The following is a 26747-nucleotide window of genomic DNA, read 5'->3' on the forward strand; positions in this document are numbered from 1 at the left end:
ATGTGTGCATAGCTGCAGCAGTTCCTGGGCTATTACAGCTACTATTCTTTATCTGTGAAGGCAACCTCTGCAGTTTGCACAGAAAGCGTGTTAGCCTCTAGTTTGCAAAGAAGTGTGCTGCTGCTCTCTGCTAACTAAAACTAATTTTTTTTTGTAACAGAAAATGTGTGTGTTCAGTTGAGCACCTCATAGAATTAAGAAATTAAACGCAGTAACATTTTCATGAGCATATTTATTTTAATTTGTCATGTGTGATGTTTTTCAACAGCTGTTGCTCTTAGAGGGAAAAGAAACTTGGGAGCTTCTGTTGGTATGATGCTGAACAAAGGGCTGCCTTACCAAATACAGCCTGATCACAAGCCCTTTAAAACTGGTTAATAGACTCCTGCATTAGAAAGCTGTGCACTGAGTAGCGTGTGACTGAATTTTGTGGCAACTAGGCCTGTGCAGAACATTCTTCTTCCCCAGAGTACCACCTCCAGTTAATCAGTTTGTGCTTTGCTGGACTACTTTTTGTAAAACTGGGAATAGTCTCTAAAATGAGCTCAATGTCTGCTTTTTTCCTGTGTCCTAGGTGTGGAGGATCAACACAAAACATGACATTATTTACGTAAACGGATCTGTTCCAGGTCACACAAATTGTCTGGTGAAGGTATGTTTGCTAGTTTCAACTTACTGGTATTAGTGACTTCTAAGCTCTCTCCAACTCTCTTCTTATAAAAGGAAAAACATTGGTTGAATACAATCTTCTTTTCTTCAGAGTCCCATCTTGTACTATTGTACTAAAGGGCAGTAGGATCAGCTCTGTAAAAGAGAGTGATTAATAGGGGCAGTGGGTCACCACTTAGTCTAAATGGCTCATTCTTAGCTTTGCACTGGGGTTGTGCACCCCTGTAGACAATGATAAACCAAGACAGTCATGTGTAAGTGTCTCACGGCTAGGTCCATCCCCTTTTAACACTAGCCTGAGTCAGTAGCATGATGGTGAGATTTCCAGAATATTATTTAAGGGCTGTATTCATGAACAGAAATACACAGCAAGCACTGCTTTAAGGATTATTCAAAGCATTCCCATACACAATTAGCAGTTACCTTTCCATGGAGCAGTTGAGGTACCGGAGGAGACAGCTGGAGTTCACAATAATGATACGAGTTCCCTTTGTAATCAGTATAAATGTGTCAGTGTTATTTTCTGTGGTGTTCTACAGAATTAATTTCAAATTTTATGGAGATTGTTTCAGGATTTCTATGAAAAACTGAAACAATGAAGCGTCTAATATCTGTTCTTACAATGTAAATAATCCACATCAAAGCAAGAAAAGTACTTTTAAGGATTATTTTCAAAATAGCCTTTTCTTTCTACTTAGGTATATTCTACACATGTGTAAGCACAAATTACTTGGAGGAAGTTGATTCCTTTCTGACTTAATAGATTACAGGGTATCAAGCGTCTTTATTATGAATGACTATATATACCTATATGTCTGATATATAGTTTAAAATCCTGGTAAGTATTGTAGGGATTTAAATGATCCAGTTCTTGAAAAGTTACAGAGTTCAGAAAGTTCAGGTGTTTTCAACTGGTTTATTTTGTTCTTGTCATATTTTACTATGGGCATCCAGTTTCTGTTTTGAGTTTCCTAGTTGTGGAGCAGAACTCCACAGTTACTGGGCCTTAAGTAAAGCAATCCTAGCTTTCAAATAGGTGTTTTACACACAGAAAAATGAAGTTTGTTGTTGTGTTTCTCTCATTGGAAATAAGGCCTTTTTTAATGAGTGAGGTATCTCTAAACTGCTTTGGTTGTAATGTCCAGCCCAAGCCTGGAGAATACATTACACATTTCTCTCCCAAGACAGTGAAAATCAGCTAACAGATGTCCAGGCGAAGTAGTTTTCAGGATAACTTCTGCAAAATTACTGGGCATGACATCAGTGACATAGAATTAAGACTGTAGTTTGACTGGCTTTTCATCCGTGTATCGGACTGAATGACCTTTTCTTCAACTGTGTTCTAAGTATTTTTTTCTAATCCTGAGCCATGAACCTGATTGCTGTATATTAGTCTGAGGTTTAATTAAGTGTGAATTTGTTGTTGGATGTTATTTTTAAATTATAATGCATGTATACAAGCAACATTAGTTGAAAAAATGAGTAATGTTTGATGCTCAGACTTTATTCTTTGATCTTAATAGTACTCTTAAGCAAGAGCTAATTGTTGCAAAAGGTTGTGCATCTTGTTCTCCTAGTCATGCTGTTAAAATCCACACTTACATGGTTCAGTGGCAACTGCATGTACACATCTCAAGGTGTTTTACCTGCAAGGATACAACATTTTATGAAGCCATTGAGACTCTGAATACAGTATTTATTTCTACCAGCTCATAACTTTTATTCTAACCAGACTCAGTAAGTTCATTTTTTGATTTTGGTTTTAAGTGAGCTAAGAAAACAAACATTTATTAAACACCTGTAATAGAAACTGTTTTTAAAAGCAAAGCTATGTGTGTTAATACCACACATTCTTATGTACGCTGTGAAGATCTCATTTAAACAAATCAATGTCCCCTTACTAATTAGACACTGCACACTTCCGCTTGGAGAAGAACCTGCTGGAAGTGTTGCGTGCTTTCTCTCATGATAGGGTCACTTTTACCTTTTTCTTCCACCTTCTCTTTTCTTCACTCAGACATTACTCTTGCCTAGGCTAGAAAGCGTCCCCCTTACCACCCTGGATTTATGGTTTCTGTTCTGAAAACAGTCCTGCTGTTAGCTTGAAAAGATCCTTGAGGCAGCAGTACTGCCACAGTGAACAGCCTTGTTAAAAGGAGACTGCTGGACCAAGCCATTTGAGCATATGCAGTAAAACAACTGTGTTGACATCTGTGGTGTGAAAAGGATAATGGACTTTGATTGCTTTGGCAGTCTGCTGCATACCATTTAAGTGCTTGCCACGTCCAGGGGTAATTTCTATTCAGTTCACTCGCCATGGATGATGATTGGAACTTTAGCCTAAGACCAGAAGTTAAAATGGCTCCATTATGGGTGGGGTTTTTTTTTTTCAAGTAAACTTAATCTGTCATTATTAACTAAGTGGCAGAAGGCACTTTTTTGACTGCTTTACTAAGTCTCGTACATGATGTCCACAAGGTGTAGAACCTGTATTAATTGTATTTGCAAGTTACCTGTGTATGAAAATGTTTCAAGCCATAGTTACCAGCAATTTAGAAGTCCAAATATCTTCAAGTATGCGTTTTGGCGTACACATTTCAGAATTGCAGCTAATTCCATTATTAGAAATGAGGCTTGAAGATGCATGGGAAGAATGAGGGATTTCATCCCGTAGAGCTCTTTGATTAATATGATACGATATTTGAAAGATCTTGATCAAAGTGCTCCACATTCAGACTTCCATGGCTTTTTAGTAATAAATAATCCTGTTTTGAGATGAAGGTACAGTAGTAGATATTACTACAGTTAGGAAATAGATTTTTAAAAATTGTTTCCACTCACATATTTGGTGTTTGGAGGGACTATGTAGTCCCAACAGTTCATTCCAATTCTTTGAGCTGGTGAATCCATTCTGGTTTTTTTCTTCCACAAGCCATAGAATTACATGTATTAATTAAAAAATCTTCCCTTATATTTTCAAATACATCTCTAAAGAGTAGAGGAAGCTTTAATTAAAAAAGCATGCAAAGCAATACTACTCGGTATGTGTTCTCTGATTTCTGAGGATTTTTTCTCCATTTAATCTTGCTGCACTCATCTGTGGTGTTTTTAGTTTGTGTCTTATGCCTTTCTTTCAGGGTGTTTTCTTGTTTGCACGTACACTTCGACGTCCTATACGTTGTTATATATTTGTTTGGATCTGTAGTTGGGGAGAGAAATTATGGGATATTGGTGTTCACCGTTACTGTTCATTCCACTAAATACTTGCCTATAATTAGGTAGGACTAATGTCTAGGGGATGTGGATCTGTCTGTCTTTGAGCTCAAAAAGTGGAATATCACATAATACTTTTCTCTCGTGTGTGCCTCTAAGAGGAAAGCATTGGTTTTCCATAGCCACTTTGTGTTGCTTGGTAACCATTAAAACCACAGTGCACCTTGAAGCATATGTTTATTTTGTATGTTATGTATTTTTGGAAACTTAGTGCATCAGCACTGTATCCAGACTGAGAGGAAGCACTTAAATATTTCAAGTTTCATTTTCAGGAGAAAAAGTGCACAGTGGTACGATTGATGGATTCCTGGTTTAATTAGAAATCAGTTTTCATTTGATATTGCACACTGAAGCATGCAGGTAAATAACTGACATAAGTAATGTTTCTAGCCAACTGGAAAACTAATCAAAAAAAGCTTACTTTAGCATAGATTTCTTTCTCGATGACAAGGTCTGATAAAATCGAGAAACTTTAGCACTATACTAGAACGTATGAAATTTTTCTGTTACAAGAGTAACATCACAGAGTAAGCATCTGTAAATTATTGTGTTGTGCCTATCGAGATAGCCTACCTCAGGTAATACCTGATTGTCTTGGTATATCTTCTGAGATTACAAGGCCTAGAGTTACTGTCCATGGTGTTGATCTTCTAGAAAAAAAGCTAATAGTTTTTTCTTTTGGAAGCCTGTGACTCTCAATTTCTCTCCCAAGTATATTATCGAAACGCTACCTCTTCTGTCATTCAAGAGAGAAGCACAAGACTAATTCCCTTTTGAAATAGATGCTTTATAATGGAGTGTATACTGTAATATGGCATATTATAATACAGGATGTTATAGTTTATATTTGATAATGTTTTATACCTGTCCTAATTTTAAGGCACATGATTTTCTTAGGACATTCAATGTTGGTCACTTTGAATATATCAGTTGTAGTGAAAGCAGAAATTCTGGCAAATCTATGTAACCCATAGAGAAGTCTGTAGTGGTTTGCATCCTCTGTATTTTGTATCACGCCTGCCAATATTACTGTCTGTGTTTCTAGCTGCTGATGCCAGAGTTGGGTGTGCGGAGCTTAAATTAGGAACATGCAGGAATAGTGTCATGTCTTGACTTCTTTTGTGTTCCCTATCTGTTACCTTGGGCCCCATGATAGAGTTGTGTGGAGGTTTTTTTGTTTGGGTTTTTTTTTTATTTTTGGGGTTTTTTTAAGGCAAAATAAGGCTGGTCAGAAATGGATATAATTCTTGAATTCAATTTTCTGTCTAGCTTCAAAAATAGCATAGAAGCTGAGCTAGGTAATATATAATACCTGAGGAGATAATTTCTAACATCCTGTATATTTAAACACATTTTCCTGTTTAGCAAACAACTTGCATTCTTTGCTGTGGTTGCAAACACAGCCTGAAGCCCTGTTAAACTGCAAATGTGAGTTGTGACTTAAGCATCAGGTTTTGATGCCTGTTTAAGACCATACTAAGTATTTCGTGCCGACAGATTTCTGAATTTGTATTTGTTTATACTACCTGTTATGCTGTCAATATATGGGACATGCATATGTGTAGTTTATAAAGTGTCTGCAAAAACCCTTTATGACTGTTTTAAAGATTTAGTGACAAAATCCTGACCAGCTCCAATTTCAGCTTTCTCTAGTGTTTTTCTCAATAAAAAACTTCACATAAAATATATGGTAGTATATATACAATACTATATACTCTATCTATTTACAGTATAGTGTACTATAATATATAGCAGTATTAATATAATGGTTAAGCAAGCCAAGTGTTTATGTTATATTGAGTTACACAGTGAATGCTTTTATGGATTGTAATAACCAGTTGGGCTCTCAGCCCGATTCCTTCTGTGGGCGAGAGCTAAATTCACAGGATTTTAGTAACACAGATCATTAAAACTTATTCTGATGTCATCGGGTTCCTCTTTTTTTTTTCTTTTTTTTTTTTTTTTAATTAATATATTGAATGAGATCAGTGCTATCCATTGTGATCACATTGGATTTATATTGGCAGGAAACCTGCTTGTTCAAAGTTTAATAATGTCATGTCCGAGATTTTGAGTTGTAGACATTATTTTTTTCTTAGGGCCTAAAAGCAGTTATGAGGGAAGTTTGTATGTTCATTATTTGTGCAGCCTTACTGTAAAAGGTTACCAAAGCAATTGCTTATAATGCAGTTTCAGCATAGAATGTAAAAAATATTTTGTGAACTTCAAATGATTGGGAAGGAAGAAAGTGAAATGTTACTTGTTTTGTTTTCTTTGCTGTGAGGCATTGTTTTCATAGAATCATGGAATATCTCAAGTTGGAAGGGACCCATAAGGATCAAGTTTTGGAGCCTTGGGTTTTTGACTCTGAGGAATATGGTGAAAGACATTCAGTGGCATTTTTTTCCTTTATTAGGGATGTTCTCAGAAGGTTAGTGGAAGAACAGGAAGAGCTGTGCTGGGTCACACTTCTTGTCTGTGTACACGCTTATACAGACAGGTGTAACTGCTGCTGCATACCATTTAGCTCCCTTATAATATTGTGAAATTACTGTGCAGGAATCTGAGGTAATACGTACAGAAATCCTTTGGTATGCTGCATCCTTCATAAATGTAAAGGAAGTAACTCAGTAATTCTCTTGAGAAGACAGTTAAATCGTTCCATGTTTTAAGTTGCCAATAGGTACTTTCAGATGTAAAATAAAATTGAGTTCTTCCTTTTCATAGGAATAATAATAATAATAATACCTGTCTAACAACTTTTGAAACTTAGAAGGGTGGAAGAGGCATGTTTGTTCAGTTTGGTAGTTACGCTCTAAGATGGTGCTTCAGGAGTAGAACTTAAATTGCATTTGAAAGCAGTGAATGTAGAAAAAGATGGAAAAACAGCAGTGGTTTTCACCAGTCAAAAGAAATACTGTGTCAATTATACCAATCAAAAGAAAGACCATATCAGAAGAAAGTAATTTTAACGTCAGATGTGGCTTCTGGGATCTGTCAAGCTTCTGAGGAGTTTGGAAGGGGCAAAATGAAACAGTATTGTACTCCTCTGAAAGCAACAATGGTCTGTTGAAAATGTTTCGTAAGAATCTACTTTAAGAATTCTCCTTATCACACAAATAGATAATCTCCTTATCTGCAAAATGCCACTTGACATTAATATGTAAAATGCTGAACAGAAATCTTACATTTATTTAGATAAACTAATACAGGACAAAGATTAGGCTGTTGGCTTTGCCTTTGGTTAAGAGCAGATGTCTTACTCCTAAGTCCTATGATAAGAAATTTTTTTAAGAAAAGGAAAAAAATTTAAATTCCTTTCACTTTCCAGTCCAAAACTGCCCATAATGACACCGCCTGCATGTAACAGCACATATTATTTCATTATGAGAATAATCCAAAATAACAAAAAAGTAGACATGAAAAACATTTTAATAAGACACATATGAAATAAGTAAGTTATCAGAAATAAAATTATTTATTCTCATCTTCCTAATATTATTGTAACTCACATGGAGACCATGGGGGTTTTTGCTGTTGACAAAGAAGGTTTATGATGTGTAATAGGATTAGGGAGTGAAAGAGAAAGGGGCAAGGGAAATAATAGGTAACCGGTGAAGTTATTAAAACATGTTTTCATATAGAAAAAGAAACAATAGCAATGTATGGAAGGGGAAGGATGACTTCTCAGCCTCAGCAGTTCAGATGGCACTGTTGAAGCTATCTGACAGTGCTTCCTCTGAACTCACTGCTGCTGGAACTGTTGCAGCAAGGATCTTTGGACTTGGACCTCAGCCTGGTTTATTCCATGTAGATATGTAATGAAAATTGCTGTCTGCCCAGACTATAGGTACTTCAGTAGTTATGCATGGTAGTTTACAAGTGAATAGAGAACACTTTTAATAGGGAGGTGTCTGGTAGAAGAGGAATGATCTACTCAAAAAGCTAAGTAGCCATCCTAACCAATACAACATGTTGAGCCCTTTGCCCCCTGATTCTTAGCAAAAGGTTTTCTTTTGTTTAGCAAGCCTGCAGTTAGAAAACTGTTGGAATTTCCTTGAAGGGGGGGGAACCAAACAGTTTTTCAGAAGCTGAAGTTTAAGTCAAATTTATTGTGCACTTCATCTGCAGGAATCCTCATGGACTTTGGGAAAGGCTCAAGTAATAGCAGATATGAATCTGGAAAATATAGTGATGTCAGAACAGAACTGTCAGTGGGCATAAAATTGTTTTATTTAATTTCCGGTATAAATCACAATTGTCTTATGTGAGTTTTTTGTCCAACCAAGTAAGAACAAGCTTCCTGTTCTTTAAAAGCCCACCAAAAAAATAAGAGGAAGAGCTTATCTTTTCTATATTAAAATTTTGTCTAATCTATTTGTACTTCTTTTTTTTTTTTTTTTTAAATCCAGTTGAGTATAGTGGCTGAAAGGGATTATTACAGCTCAGGAGGAAGATCATATATAACAATATAGAAATGAAGAATTTCATTTTAACTAAAATTTACTCGCTTGAGAATTTGTAGTTCTTTCTTTGTTCAGAGATACCAGCTTTCTATCTTCTATGGCAGACAAACTGATTTTTGCTGATAATTCTAGCTACTGATTTTCTTCAGAGATTGGAGTTTCAGGGGCTAGATTGTAAATCTTTCCACATGTAGAGAGGTCAGTAAAGGAAAGTTATTTCTCTGTGGCACTACAGTTCTTGGAAACTAACTTTCTTAAAGCCTCATGTTCTACAAACTTGGGTACTGTTTCCTGGGTGAAGAATTCTAGATGCTTAACGCTGCAGTCACTGAATAGCTCTGCAGTAGCCGAGGGACTGCATACAGCACATGCACATATCTTTGCAAAATTAATTGCCATAATTAGTTTGTATCGTAAATACAAAAGCATGTCTTGGTTGTTGAAGAGGTGATTACACTGCATAATATAACTGGATATGTCATGTAGGAAAGTACTGTGCGTTATAAACAGTTTAAACAAGCCATACTTACACACATCTATTTTAATAATGTTTTAAAATATTGAGCAATGAATTCATTAGAGTAGGTCTTGATTCTCTCACAGTATGATACAAGTGATAAATTCTCTTTGGGTTTTTTGTTTTGTTTTGCTGTTTTTTTTTTAAAAACTCCTTAATGACGGGTACAAAATGTTAAATTCAATAGCTGGGGTTGATATTAAAGTAACTGATGATTATACAAGGAATTCTTCAGATAAACAAGTGTAACGTGAATGCTGTTAGGTTTTTTTCTTATGCGTGCAAGGTGATTTCTTTAATTTCTCATGTATCACTGTCTGAAAGTCTTCTGGAAGATTTATTAACCCCACCCTTCCCCCTCCTGCTTTTTAGGTCAAAGATAGCAAATTGCCTACTTACAAGGACTGCAATAAAAACCCTCCATTCCCTACGTTTTTTGCTGATGGAGATGAAAAACTACCAGAAGACTTGTATGATGATGAGATTTTCCAGTTCACAGATCCATCTGTCACATATGCATAATGTTCTTCGCGTCTTTGAAAAAACACAATTTTGTTATTTTCACGAACTTTGCAATGCTGTATAAGAGTAAAGCTATGAATTGCAGTCTGGCCAACTGACTTGAACACTTCAGATATTGCCATTTTGGTCAGGTAATAAGATTTATCACTGTCAATTTCAAGCCTGTATTTAAAGCAGCGGGTGAGTCTGAGGGGCAGGTTGTAAAGCGCACCAAACAGTTTGTCTACAGTCATCTTTTGTCCTCTGTCAGAGGCTGTGAAAAGTTACACATTGTTGAAAAACTGTTGTTTTGAAGATGATTCCATTTAATTTTCTGAATGCTACCAAACTTTCAGTTTCTCTGTTGTGGAAAGTGTTCTGGCCAACTCTGATAATAAAAAAAACTTTCAAATCTGCTTTGGCATTTGGGGGGATGGATAAATCAAACTTCATGAAGAATAATCCAAAATAAAACAGGAAAATGCATTGCTCTGTAGCAGCATGAGCTTGTTTTGTTTCCTTCTTTTCACCAGAGCTTTCTCTCCTTTTGCTTTAATGTTGTGTTGAGTTTCATGTAGCAGATACCCAACAAATTTTCTAGAGGAAAGATAGTGCCAACCACTGTCTGTCTCTTCAGAGAGTTCTGGCAGTGTATATACGGTGAGGGGGTGTTCGGATGGGAAGTGTTCAGTAACAAAGCAGCACTAAGACTGCAGTGGCCACCTGTTTGTTGCCTTCAGTGACAGCTTGTTCTGAACTTCACAGAGGATCCCTTGCATGATCTCTGGAGAAGTATCTCTGCATCTACTGTTGTCTCTGTATTGGATTCTTATGCTGTTACAGGAGAGCTATTACAGGCCAAATGTTAAGGATTTGTCTTTATGATAATGCTTATTTTTCTTCTACCCCACCTTACAGTAATAGCTGGAATCAATACACTCATTTTATTTTTCATCTTACGTAATTTACTGTTTAGTAAAAAAAAAAAAGTCTGATCTTTTGAACGCTGTGAAGCCTCTCACATACCGAAGCAAGTACCTGCATAACTGTCAGTGCCATCTGAGCACTTACTCGCAAGCCCTGCAGTAGTTCAAGAATTTGCATATAGTAAGCTACTGTTAATACTGTGGCAGTGCTGTCTACTCATCTTTGCAGCTTCATCACAAGATATCAAATGTCTAAAGTAAATATGAGATTTCTAAAGACCTTACTAATACTATCCAATTTAAAAGGTGATATCCTTGTCATTATGGTGTCTCTCAGTCAGTGAAGGTGTTTTGAATTTTTTTGTAATAGCTTGAAGAAACCACGTGCCATCTTAAAGAGGCTGTATATAGCTACTGGCTTGTAGTAGACTGGGAGAGATCATTAGAGACTGTGGTACAGAAATGTGAACTGGTAAATATCTACACTGCGTATCCTCTTAGCTGGATTTAGTTGAATTTAAAAGTTCAAATGCTGATTATTCTGATTATTCATCAGAATGCTGAATAACAGCACCACCTTCATGCTTCCCCTTCTCTTCAGTAACACTGGCTCTGCAAGTGCAGATGTCACACACACAGAGCACATGTGATGCAAAAAGCCCATACATGTAGCAAATAGCCAGTGGAATGTCATGTTTTGGCCATGATAGTAGTAATGAGTGCAACCTGTCACCTGTTCCAGATAGTTGCCATTTCCTGAAGAGGTGGTTGGTATTCAGTGTCCTGATTACAAAATAGATCTTAAAAGTTACAACATTTCAAGTTTACTTGCTGTGGAACACATGTAAATCAGGGCGTGTCCAAATGAGTAGCTTGCTGTCCTGCTCTGGTTTATGGGATAATTCTGCCACACATATGCTTTCCTTGAGGAGCTGCTTTGTGGTTTTTTGTTGGGTTTGTTTTTTTTTTTTTACTTAATTGGTAATTATCCTGGACTATCACTGAGATGACCATAGAGAGAGATGCTTTCTCCTACTTGGTTTCTCAGCCAGAAGTTCCAGACTGCAGGATCCTCTCCTGTAAGTTGTTATATTTTGGGTTTGCTTTCAGTGTATGCCTTGGAAAGCACCAAGAATCAAATGTGAGCTCAAAGGGACCCACAGGTTTAAAAAAGTAAATTAAAATTAGTTCTGTCTCCAATGAGATTTCAGCTTGAGGGGAAAATTGACAATCTACTTCAATTCCTGTTTCTTTGGTAAGAGAACTCCCTTGTTGGCATAAACAGTGAAATTCCAGTGATCTGATCATGTTACTTTTTAGCTTCATTGACCAGGGAATGACTGCAGTCATTCAGGGGATTCTGTAGTTAAGGTAGCCTTCCATTTGTTTAGCTTTAAAATTTCTGTTGAAGCCTGTGTACTATCAGAGTAGTCTCTGCAATTGTGCTTTTGAAATGCATGCTGGATGTGAGCCATATGATTTTTTCAGATGCTGCTTTTTCAGGTAGGTGTTGGTCTCATTTTTCTTGAGATGTACAGGTGAAACTTTTTCCATCTTTGTTTATCAAGAATGCTTGGACACTAAAGACAAGAGCTTTCATAACTCAAGTAAAGACTGACTTCCTGAAGGTAAGTTGTAGAGCAAGTGCAGGGTGAGATGGGTAAAATCTACTGATGTGAGCTCAGAGTAGTGCAGCCTAGACTGGAACTTAAATATCTATTAGACCTGTTCTTCCATCAGGCGTTGGAAGGCTTGTGGTTAATTTTCCATACGCTCCCTATCTCTCTGTCTTCTGCTCTTCTGACTAATGAAGGGTCTTTGTGCAGGAGGAATGCGGGCTGAATTTATTCCAAGGAGCAAAATTGTTCAGAAGTGTAATGACACCAGATGCTTTAAGCCCCCCTACAAGTTTGTTCTTAGAAAAGGCTATGGGTGCTTACTGAAGTATTTTTAGGTTTTATCAAAGGTGCTGGATCTGAGTATTTATTCTTTACTCCCTCAACGTGGCTGAAGGTTGTTGTGGCTTACGCAGCAGATGTGCTTTCAAGAGTCAAATAAAAGCAGGCAAAATTAGTCAAATATCAAGTCCTCATGTGTCAGATGAGCCAACAGCTTCTTGTGCTAAGGGATGTGTTCATTTTTCTGAAAAGGCAAACCAAGGGCTCTGTTGCAAGTAGATACCTGTGCATTTTTTTGCTAGTCCTGAGTGCTGAAGGGTTAAAGCCATCAGGGAACATATGCTCAGGCAGCAACAACAGCAACAAAAAGAAGCTCTTACTCCATGCTACATCTAGATTATTAAAGGAGCCGAACATGTTACCAGGAGTCTGAATCCCGTAGGACAACATCCTACCCAGTGTTGCAGTCTGTTTTGCTCTCTGAGGAAGTAACTGTGGGCAAGCTCTGCTACCACTGCCATAACTTGCGAAGCAGTTGAGATCTGCCGTGAATTGCGTACCTGTTTCAGCACAGAGAGAGAAGAAAGTATTGATCTCCTCTGGGATGTAATGCTTGAAAGTCGTGCACTCTCTCCTCAGCCCCTTCTTTGTCCTTGGGCTGGTGAAGGGCCTGTGCTTTCCCTCGCACATACCCGTCTGCTTTGTGGTGCTTAAAAATCATAAGGGGCTCCAGCAAAAAGCATCAGTGCTTTTAAAACCATGAGTGCGTGTCCTCTACTTTATTACCATCTTAGCAGGAAACCTGTTGTGCAGCTCTTCTTTTCTTGTGTTTTCTGGCAAAACACTAGCATACACTGGTGCCCATGCACTCTAGGAATTTGACTGTGCCTGGAGCTGCCCGTAACGATGAGGCAAAATGTGGATGCCAAGCAGTTCCTTCATATTTAGTCTGTTTTCCGCAGGCATTTGTGAATATAAGGGTCGTGAGCGAGGCACTGAGCTGGGGTTTGCGTGTCCAGGAGCACTTTACCCCCTCCTTAGGCTCTTCTGTTTGTTTGGGCTAGTGGGGTGGTTTTAACATCACTAGCACGCAGCTTTGGAGGAGGATGTAGGGTTAAGCTTTAGCTGTATCCATGGCTTCATGGTGTGACTGCTTTGAAAAATAAATACTCTTGATTAATAACCCCTCTCAGTGGTTCTAATAGTACATGAATAAACAGTGGCAAGCTTACAGTATAAGTTGAAGGTAAAAAGACAGCAGGAAGAGGAAATCAAAACACTCATCTATCACTTGACAACATAATTGCAGTCATTGATGCAATGATCAAACAAGGAGAGTTTATTTCTCTCTTTTAAATACCATTGCTCTGTCATTATGTGAGACCAATAAACATTTTCCTTTGCTATATTCACTTGATGTGGAAAAATGTGGTTTGTTCTGTTAGCATTTAACAAATATTCTAGTAAGCTGAAGGGATGACAGGAGTTTATATGTAGAATTTTACCTTCTTCCACCCTCCATGTGGATTTTGGTGCCTGGTATGGCCCGAGCTTTTCCTGAAATTGCTGTTTCCTTGCTGAATTCTAAAAATTCTGGGGGACTGAAAGAAGACTGATCACAACGTAAACCCATGAGTGAGGCTGATCTGTGTAACCCAGCTGCCTCCGCGATGCCCAGCAGAGGAGAGCCCGACACCCCCAACCAGCGGCTTTGCACTGGCAGCCCGATGCAGGGCAGGCGAGTGCGCCGGTGCAAGCCCCCCATCCCTGGGAGCTCCAGCACACAGGGCTTCTACATGATGCCAAGGTAATTGCTATTTAAAAGAAATTGCTGGCCCAGTCTTAGGGTGCTTCATAAAGTCTGGCTAACAGAGGGGTGTTTCCTGTGCTAACCACCACAGTGAGGACAGTGGTGGTGTTCGTTCATTCTATGAGTGCGGTGTCTGTAACCCTATCGCTTGGCTGGGATCCTTCTCTTGATTTATGTCATTCCCACGTCTCCTTGAAATTTGATGTGGAAGTGCCTCGGTTTCATAATTGTAAGCATTGCTTGGACACCATGTCTTCTAATAATTAGCTCCTGTGGCCTTCAGTGCACAGATAGTGCTTATTAATTGCATTTAATGAGCATCTCTCACCTGCAGCAAATTGCCCTGCAGTGTCACATGCCTTGGTGTGTAACATAGCATAGTACGTTTATTTATATAACACACTTGATGACACTTAATAGCTGTAAAAACATGGAAAAATGCTGTCCTTGGTCTTGGGTATTTATTGGTTTTGGAGGAAGCGTGCGATTTCTGGTGGAGGAATTTAAGTTGATTACCTGTAGCCTTAACGTTATCGCACCAGAAAGAGAATTAATTTCAACTGGTGCAGCTCTGCCGTGTTTGAAGTGTGGCAGCAAAACAGATAAAAAGCTGGCAGTTGTTTCTGGGGGCTGTGTCGTAGCGTGTATTGCAGCAAGGTGTGTCGGGTAGTAAAGGGGTACATTAGGACTGGTGGTCTCCAAATTAATGCAGCCTGCTGAGCTGCCTCATAAAGTACCCAGAAAGATGTGTGGTGTGTGAACTGGGGAGGACTATCACACCAGTTCAGTCCTCGGTCGTTCTGTCAGCGCGCTCTTCCTTGCATCTCTCCCCTCATTTTACAGAAGTGCGTGTGTGTGGTGTGAATGTGTCACTGGGGTGGGATTCACAAGAAAGATTTCCAGCAGCATCAGTGTCCAGGATAAGGTGAGGACTAATAATGTCCTAGTTCTCTGTATCTTTGTCCCATTTCCCTCATTCCAGCAGGATATCACGTGTGGGTTCCCACCTACGTGTGTGGTTGATATGCCGTAGACTCCTTTCTGTTTGAATACTGAAGACCTGAGGTATGTTCTTGCTTTCTGATCTAAGTGGGCCATTGGTAATTTGCAGAATTATAGCTCCTACCTAGCTAGTGCCCATCATGAATTGAAAATCACAGCTTGTGAATAATTCGATTTTGGGGTTAAGTTAACATTCACTTTCATGGCAGTAACTTTGAGCACTAGAACAGAACCCAAAAGAGGCAGTCAACTGAGAAAGTGAGTGCAGTTTCCAGTGCGAATGCAGACAACGGCTTGAATTGTTTGCTGTAATCTTACGAGCATACGCTGGGGATGGAGCCTTCTGCGCCCTGGTGCTTACTGCTGTGTAATTCCAGTGTGTAAAATCTTCTGGCCTAAGCTGTAGATACTGAAGTCAAACTATGGATGAATCCAGCTTTTGGGGATTTGGGAGGGGTGGGATTGCAAGGGGAGGTTGTTAACAAAAAATTGGCTTAAACCAATTTCATATCATTCAAATTGTGCTATATAATTTGCTTCACATTTCCCTGGGTGACGCAGTCTTACAGTCAGCTAAGTCAAGTTTTCATCTGTCTGTTTTCATCTCCTTCCTCATTTCTTTTCTAAGTAGTAGAAAACCTTAAAAAATACGGGGTCTTTTGCAGGTATTCAAAACAATAACCTTGAAGAGGGTTCCTTGGCAACCTGCAGCTCTATTGAAAAGCAGCATGATTCATCTTTCATAGGCAAGACAGACATTTTATAAAACTTTCTTTTTTTATTTCTAGAAGATCAAGAGGAAACATTAACATCGCTGATGCAGAGGCTTTTCTGTATGTGGCCTCTCTGAAACCAATGTTGCACAGATTCACGCGCCAAATCCTGCCTGAAACATGTTGTTGCTCCATGCTGCAATGAACTCGCAGCACGAATTACAGTTTTGGTGCCTCAGCCTTGTTTAAAATGCATCTGCCCAGCATCACACAAAATATACATGAGAGAATTTGGCAGAGGATGATGAGAGACTTACCACATGGTGCAGATAGTTCAAAATCATGGTACCTTTCTCTGCAGTTACCAAGAAAGGCATTTTTGTTTGCTGGTTTGTTCTCAAATTGCACCACCTGTTTCTGAAGGGAGATTTTCCTCAGGAGCTTCTATGTACTTCCTTAGGCTAGCCTGAAATTTTCCTTTATTTGGCCTGAAATTTTAGAGCTGCATATGGAGAAATAGCCTGATAGAAAAGAAACAGGTTTGATTTCTCTTCCCTCATCTTCCATTTCCCTTGATCACAGGTCAACAGAGAACTGCTTTCCCCATATGCCACTTAAAGAGAAAATCAATTGTTTTCTGTGAAATTGCCAGTTGATTTCTAAACTTCTATTTCACCCCCACAGAGAAGATGCTGTTAAACGTCCTTCGGCTCTTTGTCACCCCATCTCGGATCCATAAGACCACGGCTCTGAGCCCAAAGGCTATCAGCCTGCAGGAGCAGCAAGCGCCGGAGGCAGAATGTTTCGAGCTTTGTTGTACGAAGCTGTTTGACAATTTAACGGTGCAGCCACTGAAGCTGACCTCTTACGGGGTGCACGGAGGACACTCGCCCACCCCTGACACACACATGGGGTGTGGAAGGAGTTTCGGGGAGGCTTTGTCTTTTCATGCTACGGGAAAGCCAAGAAGTGCTTTTGGAAGCACTGTTTGCTAAGTACCCTGCACAGTGGCTCTTCTTATAGCTGTGAACTTCTACTGCTCTGAGTTAGTAGCTGAATAATCCAAACAGCACGGTGTGTACACTCTGTGTGTGTGTGTACGTGCCTGTCCTCCGGCACTTGCTGTTTGTTCATGTCTGATCGGGAGGCTCAGTGACAGGCTTTCAAGCATCGCCTGTTTACAGTTCAGTGAAACTGCTCCAGTTGGCAAAGCAGTCTGTTCTCTGTGCTCTTTGAAGGAAGAAAAAAAAGCAAATGGAGTCCTGAAACTTCAGTGTATAGACATGTAGGCAAAAGCGTTGGCCTTCTCCCCTATTACGCATCCCCCACAATCAGATCTGTCATGCTTACTGATGTCCCAAATGTGTGCTTTGATGTGAACACAAAACTGGCTCGTCTGAAATGCAGCCTTGTATCAGAAATATCATCAGGTGGTGTCATCTGTTCTCACTGAAGCCAGTGTTTTAACTGGTCATCTTCTCTTAATCACTTGATGAGCTTTATTGTGGATCATTAAAAGTAATTGCTTATTTGCAAGCATAGAGAGATTTTGACAAAGTAATTCTGTAGTTATTAAACATCAAGTTAAACTAATTGCTGTTTTATAAACATATAAGTAGTTCATCTGTTAATTCACATTTAGGAAACCTAATGAATTATTAGTGCCAACGATTTATTTATAAAGTATTTTTACAACCACAGATTCTTATCTTTACAAATGCTGTTACACGTGTTTAAATTTATGCTGGTAAGCAGTGGTTTCAAGAGAGCACAAGTCTGTGAGATCTCAGTAAACTGCAAAATTTATCCCCCATCCCACAGCCTGTGGAATTTAAATGAAACAGGACAAGTGTTTTCTGAGGCCCTGGGGAAGCAGGGGCTGCTCAGAAAAGGGCTTTGAAGGAGAAGAGAGTAAATGTCTGGCAGCTGAGGACTGGGCACATCATTACAGCGGTGCCGCACCGAGAGCAGCACACCCGAAAGCTGACGGAGAGAGAGAGAGGAGCGATAGGGGAGCGAGGAGAAAGGTGTGTAAGGAGCCTGAGGAACCCAGCATTGCAGGCACCGGGGAAGCGGTGCGGTGATGAGCTACTGAGGAAGGAGGCACCGAGGGCCAGCGGAGGAATTTGCAGAGGAGCAGTTCAGCTGACAGGAGAGAAACGTGGCTTCATGCTGCAGGTTGGCGTGAGCAAGGGAAGAGACTGTAAAGCCAGGATGGACGTGAGTAGTAAATCTAGGAAGTGTTTGTAGCTAAGGACTGTGTTGAAAGGATCCGGCCAGGCATCATCTGAGAGAATGACCTGACAGAATCGGGTAGATAAACTCTCAGAAGGGTAAGGCTGGAGGAGGGTGGGGGGATAAAGATGCCCAACGCCCTCGGTGAGCCTGCTTTAACCCAGCTGAAAAGATAAGCAACCCTCCTGAAAGGAGAAATTCAGGCACATAATCTTCAGAAGAGGAATCCAGGTGCTGAATTATTTTCTGAGGAAAGTGCCTGCCGGTCACCCGCAGCTAGGCTTTCATTCCCTGATTAAGGGCAGGATTTAAATTTAAGCCCTGTCCTTGGTGATTCCTATTAGCTGTCTTAAGTAGTCTCCTGCTTGCTGTGCTGGCTGCTCTGCACTTTTGGTACCAAGAGTATTTTGGTAGGGGGCCAGCAGGACCTACGGACCTCACATTTTGAAGGCTGAGCGCAATGGAATGGCAATCTGTGCTGAGGTGTCCATCAGCCTCTGCCCCTCTGTCCTCTTCTCATTTGTCTCTATTTGCCTCCCTGTGGCAGTGGCTGTCAGTCATTTAATAACAAACTTAATTACTGCCGGTGACTAGTTGGGTGTGTTATGGCCAGTAAACTTACTGCAACAGCCAACAAGAAATAGAGAAGATGCAATACATTAGATGGGTGGAAGAAGGGAAAGTTTTGTGGAAGGAGTTGAATAGAGAAAAGACTTCGTTCTGCATCTCGTACATACCCAAAATTAGCTACAGAGAAATTTTTGAGTAGAGAGGGAATGTAGGATCAGGCCTAGATGTATCTATACCTCTGGTGCTTGATGTCTGTGGGATGCCAGGTATCATAGTCCCACTCCTGATGCTTCTACAGGTTCACTTGGAATTTAACATGTGTCTGACAGGCTCTGTGACTGATCACATCTGTGCCTTCCCGGCAGTTCTTACACAGCATAGATTATGTTAACATCTCCAGAAAGCTGTTGACAGACAAAACCCTAAAAGGTGATAATATCTTAATAACAGCTAAGCTTTCTTCTTCTCTCTTTTTTTTTTTCTTTTTTTTTTCCTTCTTCTGATCTTTTTTTCCTTTTTTTTTTCTCTTTTCCTTTTTCCTTCAGTACCTCACTGTAACTGCCAGCCAGGTCTGTAAACCCTGATCGTCTGTTATCAGGCACTGCAGGTTTAGCGTGACAGCAATGGTGCTTGGGTTCTGCACATGGAAGTCCACCGGTTTGAGTTTCTCCTGTGAGAAACAGAGGATGCTTGGCTCCTTCGTTGCAGAGAGCTGGGGGATAGATTTTCTTTCACGTTAATTTAACCTGCTTTTCTTCAGCTGCCTCTTTCAAAAACTACTGTGTTCAGTTTTCCTTTACATTTAAAATAGGGAACAGCAGGGCAGGCTGACTACTTTTGCACTTTGTGGGTTCAAGTATTCAAAAGCAAAACTTAAAATTCTCCGGGGTTGATTAGTTTCCAGAGTAGAAATTGGATCCCATAAAAACTAGCTCCAGATTTTATAGGTTCACGGATTAAGTAAGCAAATAGTCAGTTAACTAAAATCTACTTTGTATAGATATAGATTCCTAATTTCATACCATTTCAGTGCAAAGCCACACTTTTTTTTAAATCCCTGAATATAGAAATATACATTTTTGCATGTTCTGCTGCGAAGCCTGACCCAAGGGAACCTGCATGAAAAGAGTGAATGTGGGTGTACCGTCTCCACAGCGACAATAACTCAAAAGAAAGTGGAGGGCAGGCTTTGCCAAGGCAGCTCCTCACCTGAAGGACTGGGATAAGTGAGGTGACTGGGAAAGCCGTGACTGTTAGACATGGCTTGTACTGGAGGTCTGCAGGACCACATATGCTTCCAGCTCTGGAGAACGTGTGCTCCTCTCCAGCCAAATGCTTTCCTGTCACCGGGAGGTGACAGCAGGGTTGTTCCTCCAACCTCAAAACTGATGCCAGTGCTGCAACCTCCAGTGAGCCCTACAGAGCCAAGTATCTGTCTCAGTTCTTTGTCACATCCTGGGAGTCTCTCCCTGCTCTAGCACAGGGAAGCCTTTGGACGTAAGTATAACTCTGGTCTGAGGGCTCTGCCGATGTGGTGAACACCTGTGGCGAATGGATTTCAAGTTACAGAAATCTGCATTTTGTTCCCCAACAGCTCTCCATACTCAGGTTACTAAGGTTAATGTATATAACGGCTTCTGCTTGGTCACTCTTGGACGGCTGAAGACTGTTAGCCCCTTTTGTTTGCTATGTTGCAGGTTTACTTGTAGGACTCATTTTAGAGATGCAACGAGAGACGTGGACGTCTGGGTGCTGCATCTCGGGAAAGTTTGCAGCATCGTTTTGTTTCCATTTGGTCAGTAAATGTTCGTTGGTTCCCATGGGAACACAGGTAAGCCGATGCTGAGTGCTTTGGAGAAGTCTGTGCCCTAAATGACGTTAATTATGCCCTCAAAAGTGCATGTGCAATAGAGAATTTGAGTTAAATCCAGGCTGGAAAAAAATAAAGGCTGGAAAAGTTTCGTTTGTATGCAGGAATATTACCTAACTCTAGTGTTAAAAAAATCAATACTTTTCTACCTTCCTCCAGTAGTTTCTGTCATTCTGCTTCATGCAGTAACTGCAGAATGCTGTAGGCTACAATATTAATTTGGACTAAGGGCTCAGGTGCTTGGGTTTCAATAAGTTCATCCGTCTATAAACTAGCCAGACCTTTATGAGAAAGAAAGAACAGACTTCTCTCGCTGATAATACATTACTAACGAACGCAGGAGACCTTATGTACGTACTTTGCATGGACAGATGCAGTTCAGCTCTCCTTTGTGTTCTGAGGCGATGTAGCATAGTTTTCAAATGAGTTGCGGTGGCACAGGCTGCAAAGCAACACAGCCAAGCAAGTCCTCAGGGACTTACAATTACTATTCAGAAAGTCAGAGCAAGCTATTCTTCAGCGTGGAAAAATTTCAGGTCTTCTAATTATGGGGTGTGCACCGCTGGCAACAGTAGGAACCCGAGTGCTTGTTGGAGAATTTTCCTCGCCTCCGTTTTACCCTTCAAGCTGTATCTTGCGCAGTATTTCAGCATGTGATGATTCCGGTGGGACGCGCGGGAGCTGGTGTTAGCCGCGCTGCCCCTGCAGCGAAGCTGCTGCCCGTTCCTGACTTTGTGGGGAGCGCTGACAGCTCTGCCCCGAGCTCAGAGCTGTTTCGCTTTCTCTCAGCCCCCGAATGGCTTCCACGGCCCTGGAGGTTGTCTCAAGGTTCGCTAGCAAATTATACCAGCCAAGCACCATCTTATTTACCGGGTCCACTGAACAAACAGGTCTGAGGCAAGCAGACCATCTCGGCTGTTCCAAGAGGTTTCTATGCAGCAGCTCCAGGCCAGGCTGGAGCTCCCTGTGGGCAGGGCGGAACAGCTCGCCCTGCATTGCCTGTGCTAAGAGGGCTTGTGCTGCTGTCTGCATTCATGCCCTGGACCCCAAATTCCTTCAGCAGAGCAGGGAGCGATGCAGCCTCTGAGGCACAAGGAAAAGCTAATAGATTCTTGCCGACGCCTTAGCAAAACCACATCAGTGGAGCTAATACAGACTTATATGAGGAGATTTATTTGAGTCTTTGAAAGAATCAGAAAGCAAAAATAAGAAGTTAATAATTATTTTCTTTTTAAAAAAGGAAGCTGTTAGCAGCTTCTCGCAGTCTTTCACTTTAATTAGTCTCATGTTCGCACGAACATTGTGAAATCCAAACAGCATATGAAGTATCTTGTTAAATGCAACTTGTATCCAATCCTAGTCTCACAAGTGTCCAAGCCAAGAAAATGAGAGAGCAGGAGACAAGCTCTATTTGCAAGTTTCATTATCACAAATCTTAATAATCCATTCCTTTTCATTGCATGTCGACTACACTTTTTCTCTTACCATCCTACACTGTCTAATTAAGGTACAAAACAAGGTGGAGAAGGCGGCCCTGTACTTTCAAATATTCACTTTTCATATGGCTCTTGTTGCTTAGGTTGAATGGACTTCCCTTACAGAAAAGATGATACCTCTGCCTTTTAAGCCAATTTGACTTACCTGCTCGCTGTTTGTTGAGGATCATCTCTGGAAATCCTTATTCAGAATCTAATACTATCATTAATAGCTACTTACTATCATTAATAATAGCAGCTGCAGCAACAACAACAAGTGCTGCTTATGTTACCGAAGGCCTTAGGGAGTCCAGCTGCAAAGTGGCCCTCTCCATTGCTTCCACTGCTGGACCTCTGGGGCGGTCTTTGTCTGGGAGAACTACTAAAGTCTGCACGAGAGGAGCCAGAGGAGCTGTGCCTCTCTGCTGGCGCAGCCCCCCTCTGGGGAGCTAACTGAGCTGAACCTCCGGTCAGTGAAGGAGGATCCCAAAGGCTGGAGGCCCCTATGGAACAGCTGCATTCTTCAGGTCCTGGGTAGTTGAAGTTAAACCCGTATCAGTTTGGGGGTCAATGAAGCAAACCAACAGAATGAAAAAGACTGAGCAATGTGAGACAGCTTAAATAAAAATGAAGAGCTTGACTGAGCTTCGTGTTCTGCTTGTGACTGATATTTTAAAAATAAGTGCCTAAATTTAGTCTCCTAAATTCAATTTTGCTTATTTTCCAACTATGGACATCTCATTAGCTAGCTGTTTCAAATTATTCGACTATTTATTTAGGTACCTAAAATTTAGTTGTAAGAAATTTAAGGCAGTCTTGAAAAAAGCTCTGACCTGCCCTGTTGGAATTAGATCTTTGCATTCTGCTCCTCATACTCACATGTGAGCTGGGATAATGTCCACAAATTGTGGCTTGGGAGCTTCACGATGGACGTTAGGAAGAAATTTCTCCACGCTGGAAGAGGTTACTGAGAAGCTGTAGATTAAGCAAAGCTCAGACGAGTGTCTGAGGGAGAGTCGGAGATGTGCAAATGATGGGAAGGGAACTGCTGCACATTGGCACCAGCGGTGCTCAGCCAACATTTCTGGAACTCTCTGAAAACAACCCTAGGCTGTCTATATTTCAAGTATAGGCCAGCAAGTTGATCTTCATGGCTTATGAAATGGCCAAAAAGAAAATGATAACAGACAACACAGATTTTTGTTCTACTGTGCATTCAGAAAGGACAGGGATTTTTTTTTTTTTTTTTTTTTTTTAAATGAAATTCGCTATCAAAATCCTTGCTGTGCATTTCCCACCCCCAGCAAGCCACTCTCACAGTTCCTGACTACGGCTGTAGTTTAATCACTAGCTGTGTTTCATACTGCAGAAAACCATGTGGCCGTAATCAGGTTTTCAAATATAAACTCAATCTTAAAGTTAGCTTTATTTTTGCCAATAATCTTTAGCAACGCTCAAGGGATCTGCCTATTTCAGTGGGCTCTGTCTTCAGGTTTTCAGTAGTCCTTCCTCAGCCAGGCTCTCGCTGGGTGCATGCGGGAAGGTGAGCAGTGGTGCTGGTGCCAGTTCCTGCTCTGGGCAGGGACAGGCTGCGGTGGCTCATAGGGATTTTAACACTCGTAGAAGTCACAAACTGTGTGATTCTTTGCTAGATGCCATGAGATCTGGCCCCAGAAAAGTTACTGATAACTTATTATTTCCTATGACGGTCCCTAGGTAAGCTGTAACCTCTGAGCTGCCGAGCCCTGAATCGTGTTCAGCCTTTCAACTTTTTGTTCCAAGAAACTGCACCAGCTTCTTCCCCACTGGAGAACAGCTGGTTTTTCCCCGTGGGAGCAGAGCCTGACACCCCTCACAAACAGTCCTGTTGCACTGCACAGAGTGGGGCTGGATGGCAAAGCCTGGGTCCCTGTGAATCGTTTGGGAAGGTTGCAAATTAGATACAGCCTTAGCCGATAGATATTGTCCTAGCTCTAGTAATGCCTCCAAGTGAGAATGTCCCTTGATAAAGCTCCTAGCCCCAGATGTTTGTCTCTGCCGCTTTAGTGAAGGGTGAACTGGTTTTATCACGCTGGTCCATCTTCCTCAGCTCCCCCCCCTCGCCCCCCCAAAAATAATTTATTTCTCCCTCTCTTGATAGACGACTTCGATTTAACATACAAAGGCTGGAGATTTGGTGTCTCTGATTTTCACCCAGGTTGGATAAAACCGGCTGTGAGTTATTTATAGCATCAATCTAAGTCCATTTTTTTTTCCCCTTTTATACTCGTGAATTAAGCAGAGTTCAAATGGGTGTCTGCGAGAGAGGTGGTGGGAGGCTTTGAAGAGGTTGAAAATAACAGGAAGACAGCTGCTGCATCGGTGCGGCTCAGCCACCCCCCTGTCGACTGGGGGACAGATCGACTTGCATTAATTAGAATATAGTTAATATTAAAAAAAAGCAGAGAAACTCTTTTGCCTGGGTGCCGGATTTCCGTTCGTTCTGCAGTTTAGCTTTCTCCACAGGCTCATCAGAAATAGAAAGTGCCATTGTGCCGATGATTGCTGGGTTTCTTTTCAGAGGAGCGGAAGAGGGGGAACGAGGTACAATTTAGGCTTTACAATCTGGAGGTGCAGAAAGAGAAGTCCGAATCGTTGCTGTGCCTGCTATTACCAAAAATGCTTTCAACCTCTCAGTAAAAGCCTGCCCTGCCAGGTGGGGGGCTGGAGGTAGCCTTGGGGGTGCTGAGACCCCCATCCCCATAACTTGTCTGCAGAGCCCACTGGGGCAGCCTGGGCACGGGGCTGGTTTTCAGACCTGGGCAGCCCAGGAGGATGCTCTGTGAAAGATCCCATAGGTTGAGTGCCGCGGTCCACCCGTCTGAAGCACACCAAAATGTCATGTCCCAGTGGAGGGGCACAGGTTCTCGGCCTCTACAGACAGCTTGTCTCTTCCTACTGAAGCCATAAACACTGTGGGGTAGGTGTATTTTCGTCCTCGGTTGCTTGTAAAAGCCCTCTGCAGTTTGGTCGCTCTGTAAATAGCTACAACATTTAGGTCCTGCTGAGATACGTGCTTGGTACAAAGTCCTGCAGGAAAATGTACTTACCGCCGAGTCCAGATGGAGGATTTTAAAGGGGGTCGCAACTCTCTGCATGTTATGCGGGGCCCAAATGAAGCTCCGAGGGAACACGAAGCGCTTGTGCCCGGTGGGATGGATGCCTGAGGTGAGGGTGTCAGGCAAGGACCTGGTGCGGCTCTGGGGAAGGAAGCCACTTCTCGGCTCTGCGCTGCCAACCTTCACCCGTCGCCACGCCCCAGCAGCCCAATTCAGCTGGGAGGTCTGCTCAGTCGTGGGGGGCGGTTGCCTCCATCAGCTCTCCCTGACGTTTGGGGAAAGATTTTTAGCCACCCAAGGGGTGAGCTGGTCCCTCTCTGTTTGCACCAAGGAAAAGCGGCCGAAGCTCAGGGGATTTCCTAGTCTTGTAAGATGTAGACTTGCACCTCAAGCACGCAATACAACCTAGCGATGCTCAGCCACGCAAAAGCATCAGGTGGGGCCAAGACAGAGCAGAGAGGAAAGCGTGGTAGTGCCTAAGGAGACATCCCTGTGAGGCCACCTGGGCCTGGTACCATGATCTGGCCATGCATCGGGGCTAGTGTGTGCCATGGGTGCCATTTTACTCCAGACGCTGTGTAGGTGAGATCATGGAGCTGACTGGTCCCTGCTCCTCCTCCGCGCCCACACACATACTCTTGATTTGCTACATCTGTACGACGGCCATGCCTTTTATTAGCACTAGATAACTAGGTGGACATTTGAGTAAATGGTATAGTTTTCCGTTGTGCAAAAATATTCCTTCTACCCTTGTGAGAAGGATGAGCAAGAGGCTCATCAACACGTAAGCAAAAACCGGATGACTTCTGCTTCGTCACTGCCCTGGTGTGGTGAAACAGTGACTTCTCTATGTACTGTGCAACCTTACACACAACAACAGGTTGGTAAACTATGGCTGTGTTCGAAGTTTGGTGTTGAAAACATTTTTGCTGCATTGATTAGTAGGAAATTGCACTGCAGAGAACTTTCCGAAGAGACGTCTTTAATTTTCTCCATTACTTTTGTCATTGCTAGTAATTGCCCCACTTAATTAGCGTTGCTCTGTGTGTTCCCAAGGATTTTGTCCTTTCCTCTCCTCCCATCATGAGCCACCTTCTCCTGTGGGGAAGTGTCTCAAGATGGGGCCTTAAGGGATGAAATGCTCTGTAGGATCTTTGCAAGATTTTTGCCAGGCTCCTGTGGGTGAAAGTAGAGTTTCACCCATCCATCCCAAAATGAGCAGCTGTCACCTCCATGCACTGAAAATGCCTAAAAACTGTACCCATCGTCAGTGGAGGACTCCATACGCAAATGTATCTGGGAAAGCCGAGTGGGATTATGTCTGCTGTGATGGGTGATGTTCCCTTGTGGTGTTTTAACTGTGCTGAACTGGGGGTTGATTTTACCGCATCCTTCAACGGCAACTCAGGCTAGCTTGTGATCAAAGCCGAAATTAGAGCCATGTTGTGACATTTGGAAAGGATATAGTGAAAACTCTTTAAATGTTATTGGGTCACTGAGAAAGGATGGGGTTGGTGTTGGCGCAGACGCAGCACTTAAGGAGCTTGGGTGTTTCTAAATAGGCTTCTGCCCTCTTTTTTCCCTTTTTACAAACGGCGTTTGACCTCACTATTGTGGAGCTAGCTGGGAAAGCGCAGATGAAGGAGAGCTATAAAGATCTCTTTCCAACAGCCCTGTTTTAGGAACCCACCCGCTCAGGGCAGAAGTTGAGAGAAACTCGCTTT

General features: G+C 41.6%; 1 protein-coding gene across 1 annotated transcript in view; it reads left to right on the plus strand.

Annotated features, from left to right (window-relative positions):
• Nucleotides 1-9835, plus strand: part of MRPL3 (mitochondrial ribosomal protein L3) — a gene marked incomplete at its 5' end in the record, with an annotated part of 31132 nt that extends 21297 nt beyond the window's left edge. Inside the window, 2 exons of the mRNA XM_009578713.1 lie at nucleotides 575-652; nucleotides 9298-9835. Coding sequence (XP_009577008.1) covers nucleotides 575-652; nucleotides 9298-9447 — 228 coding nt within the window. The remainder of the gene's footprint in view (nucleotides 1-574; nucleotides 653-9297) is intronic.
• Between the last annotated feature and the right edge of the window lie 16912 nt (nucleotides 9836-26747).

The sequence above is a fragment of the Fulmarus glacialis genome, unplaced genomic scaffold (assembly GCF_000690835.1).
Source record: "Fulmarus glacialis isolate BGI_N327 unplaced genomic scaffold, ASM69083v1 scaffold4405, whole genome shotgun sequence".
Lineage (NCBI taxonomy): Eukaryota > Metazoa > Chordata > Aves > Procellariiformes > Procellariidae > Fulmarus > Fulmarus glacialis.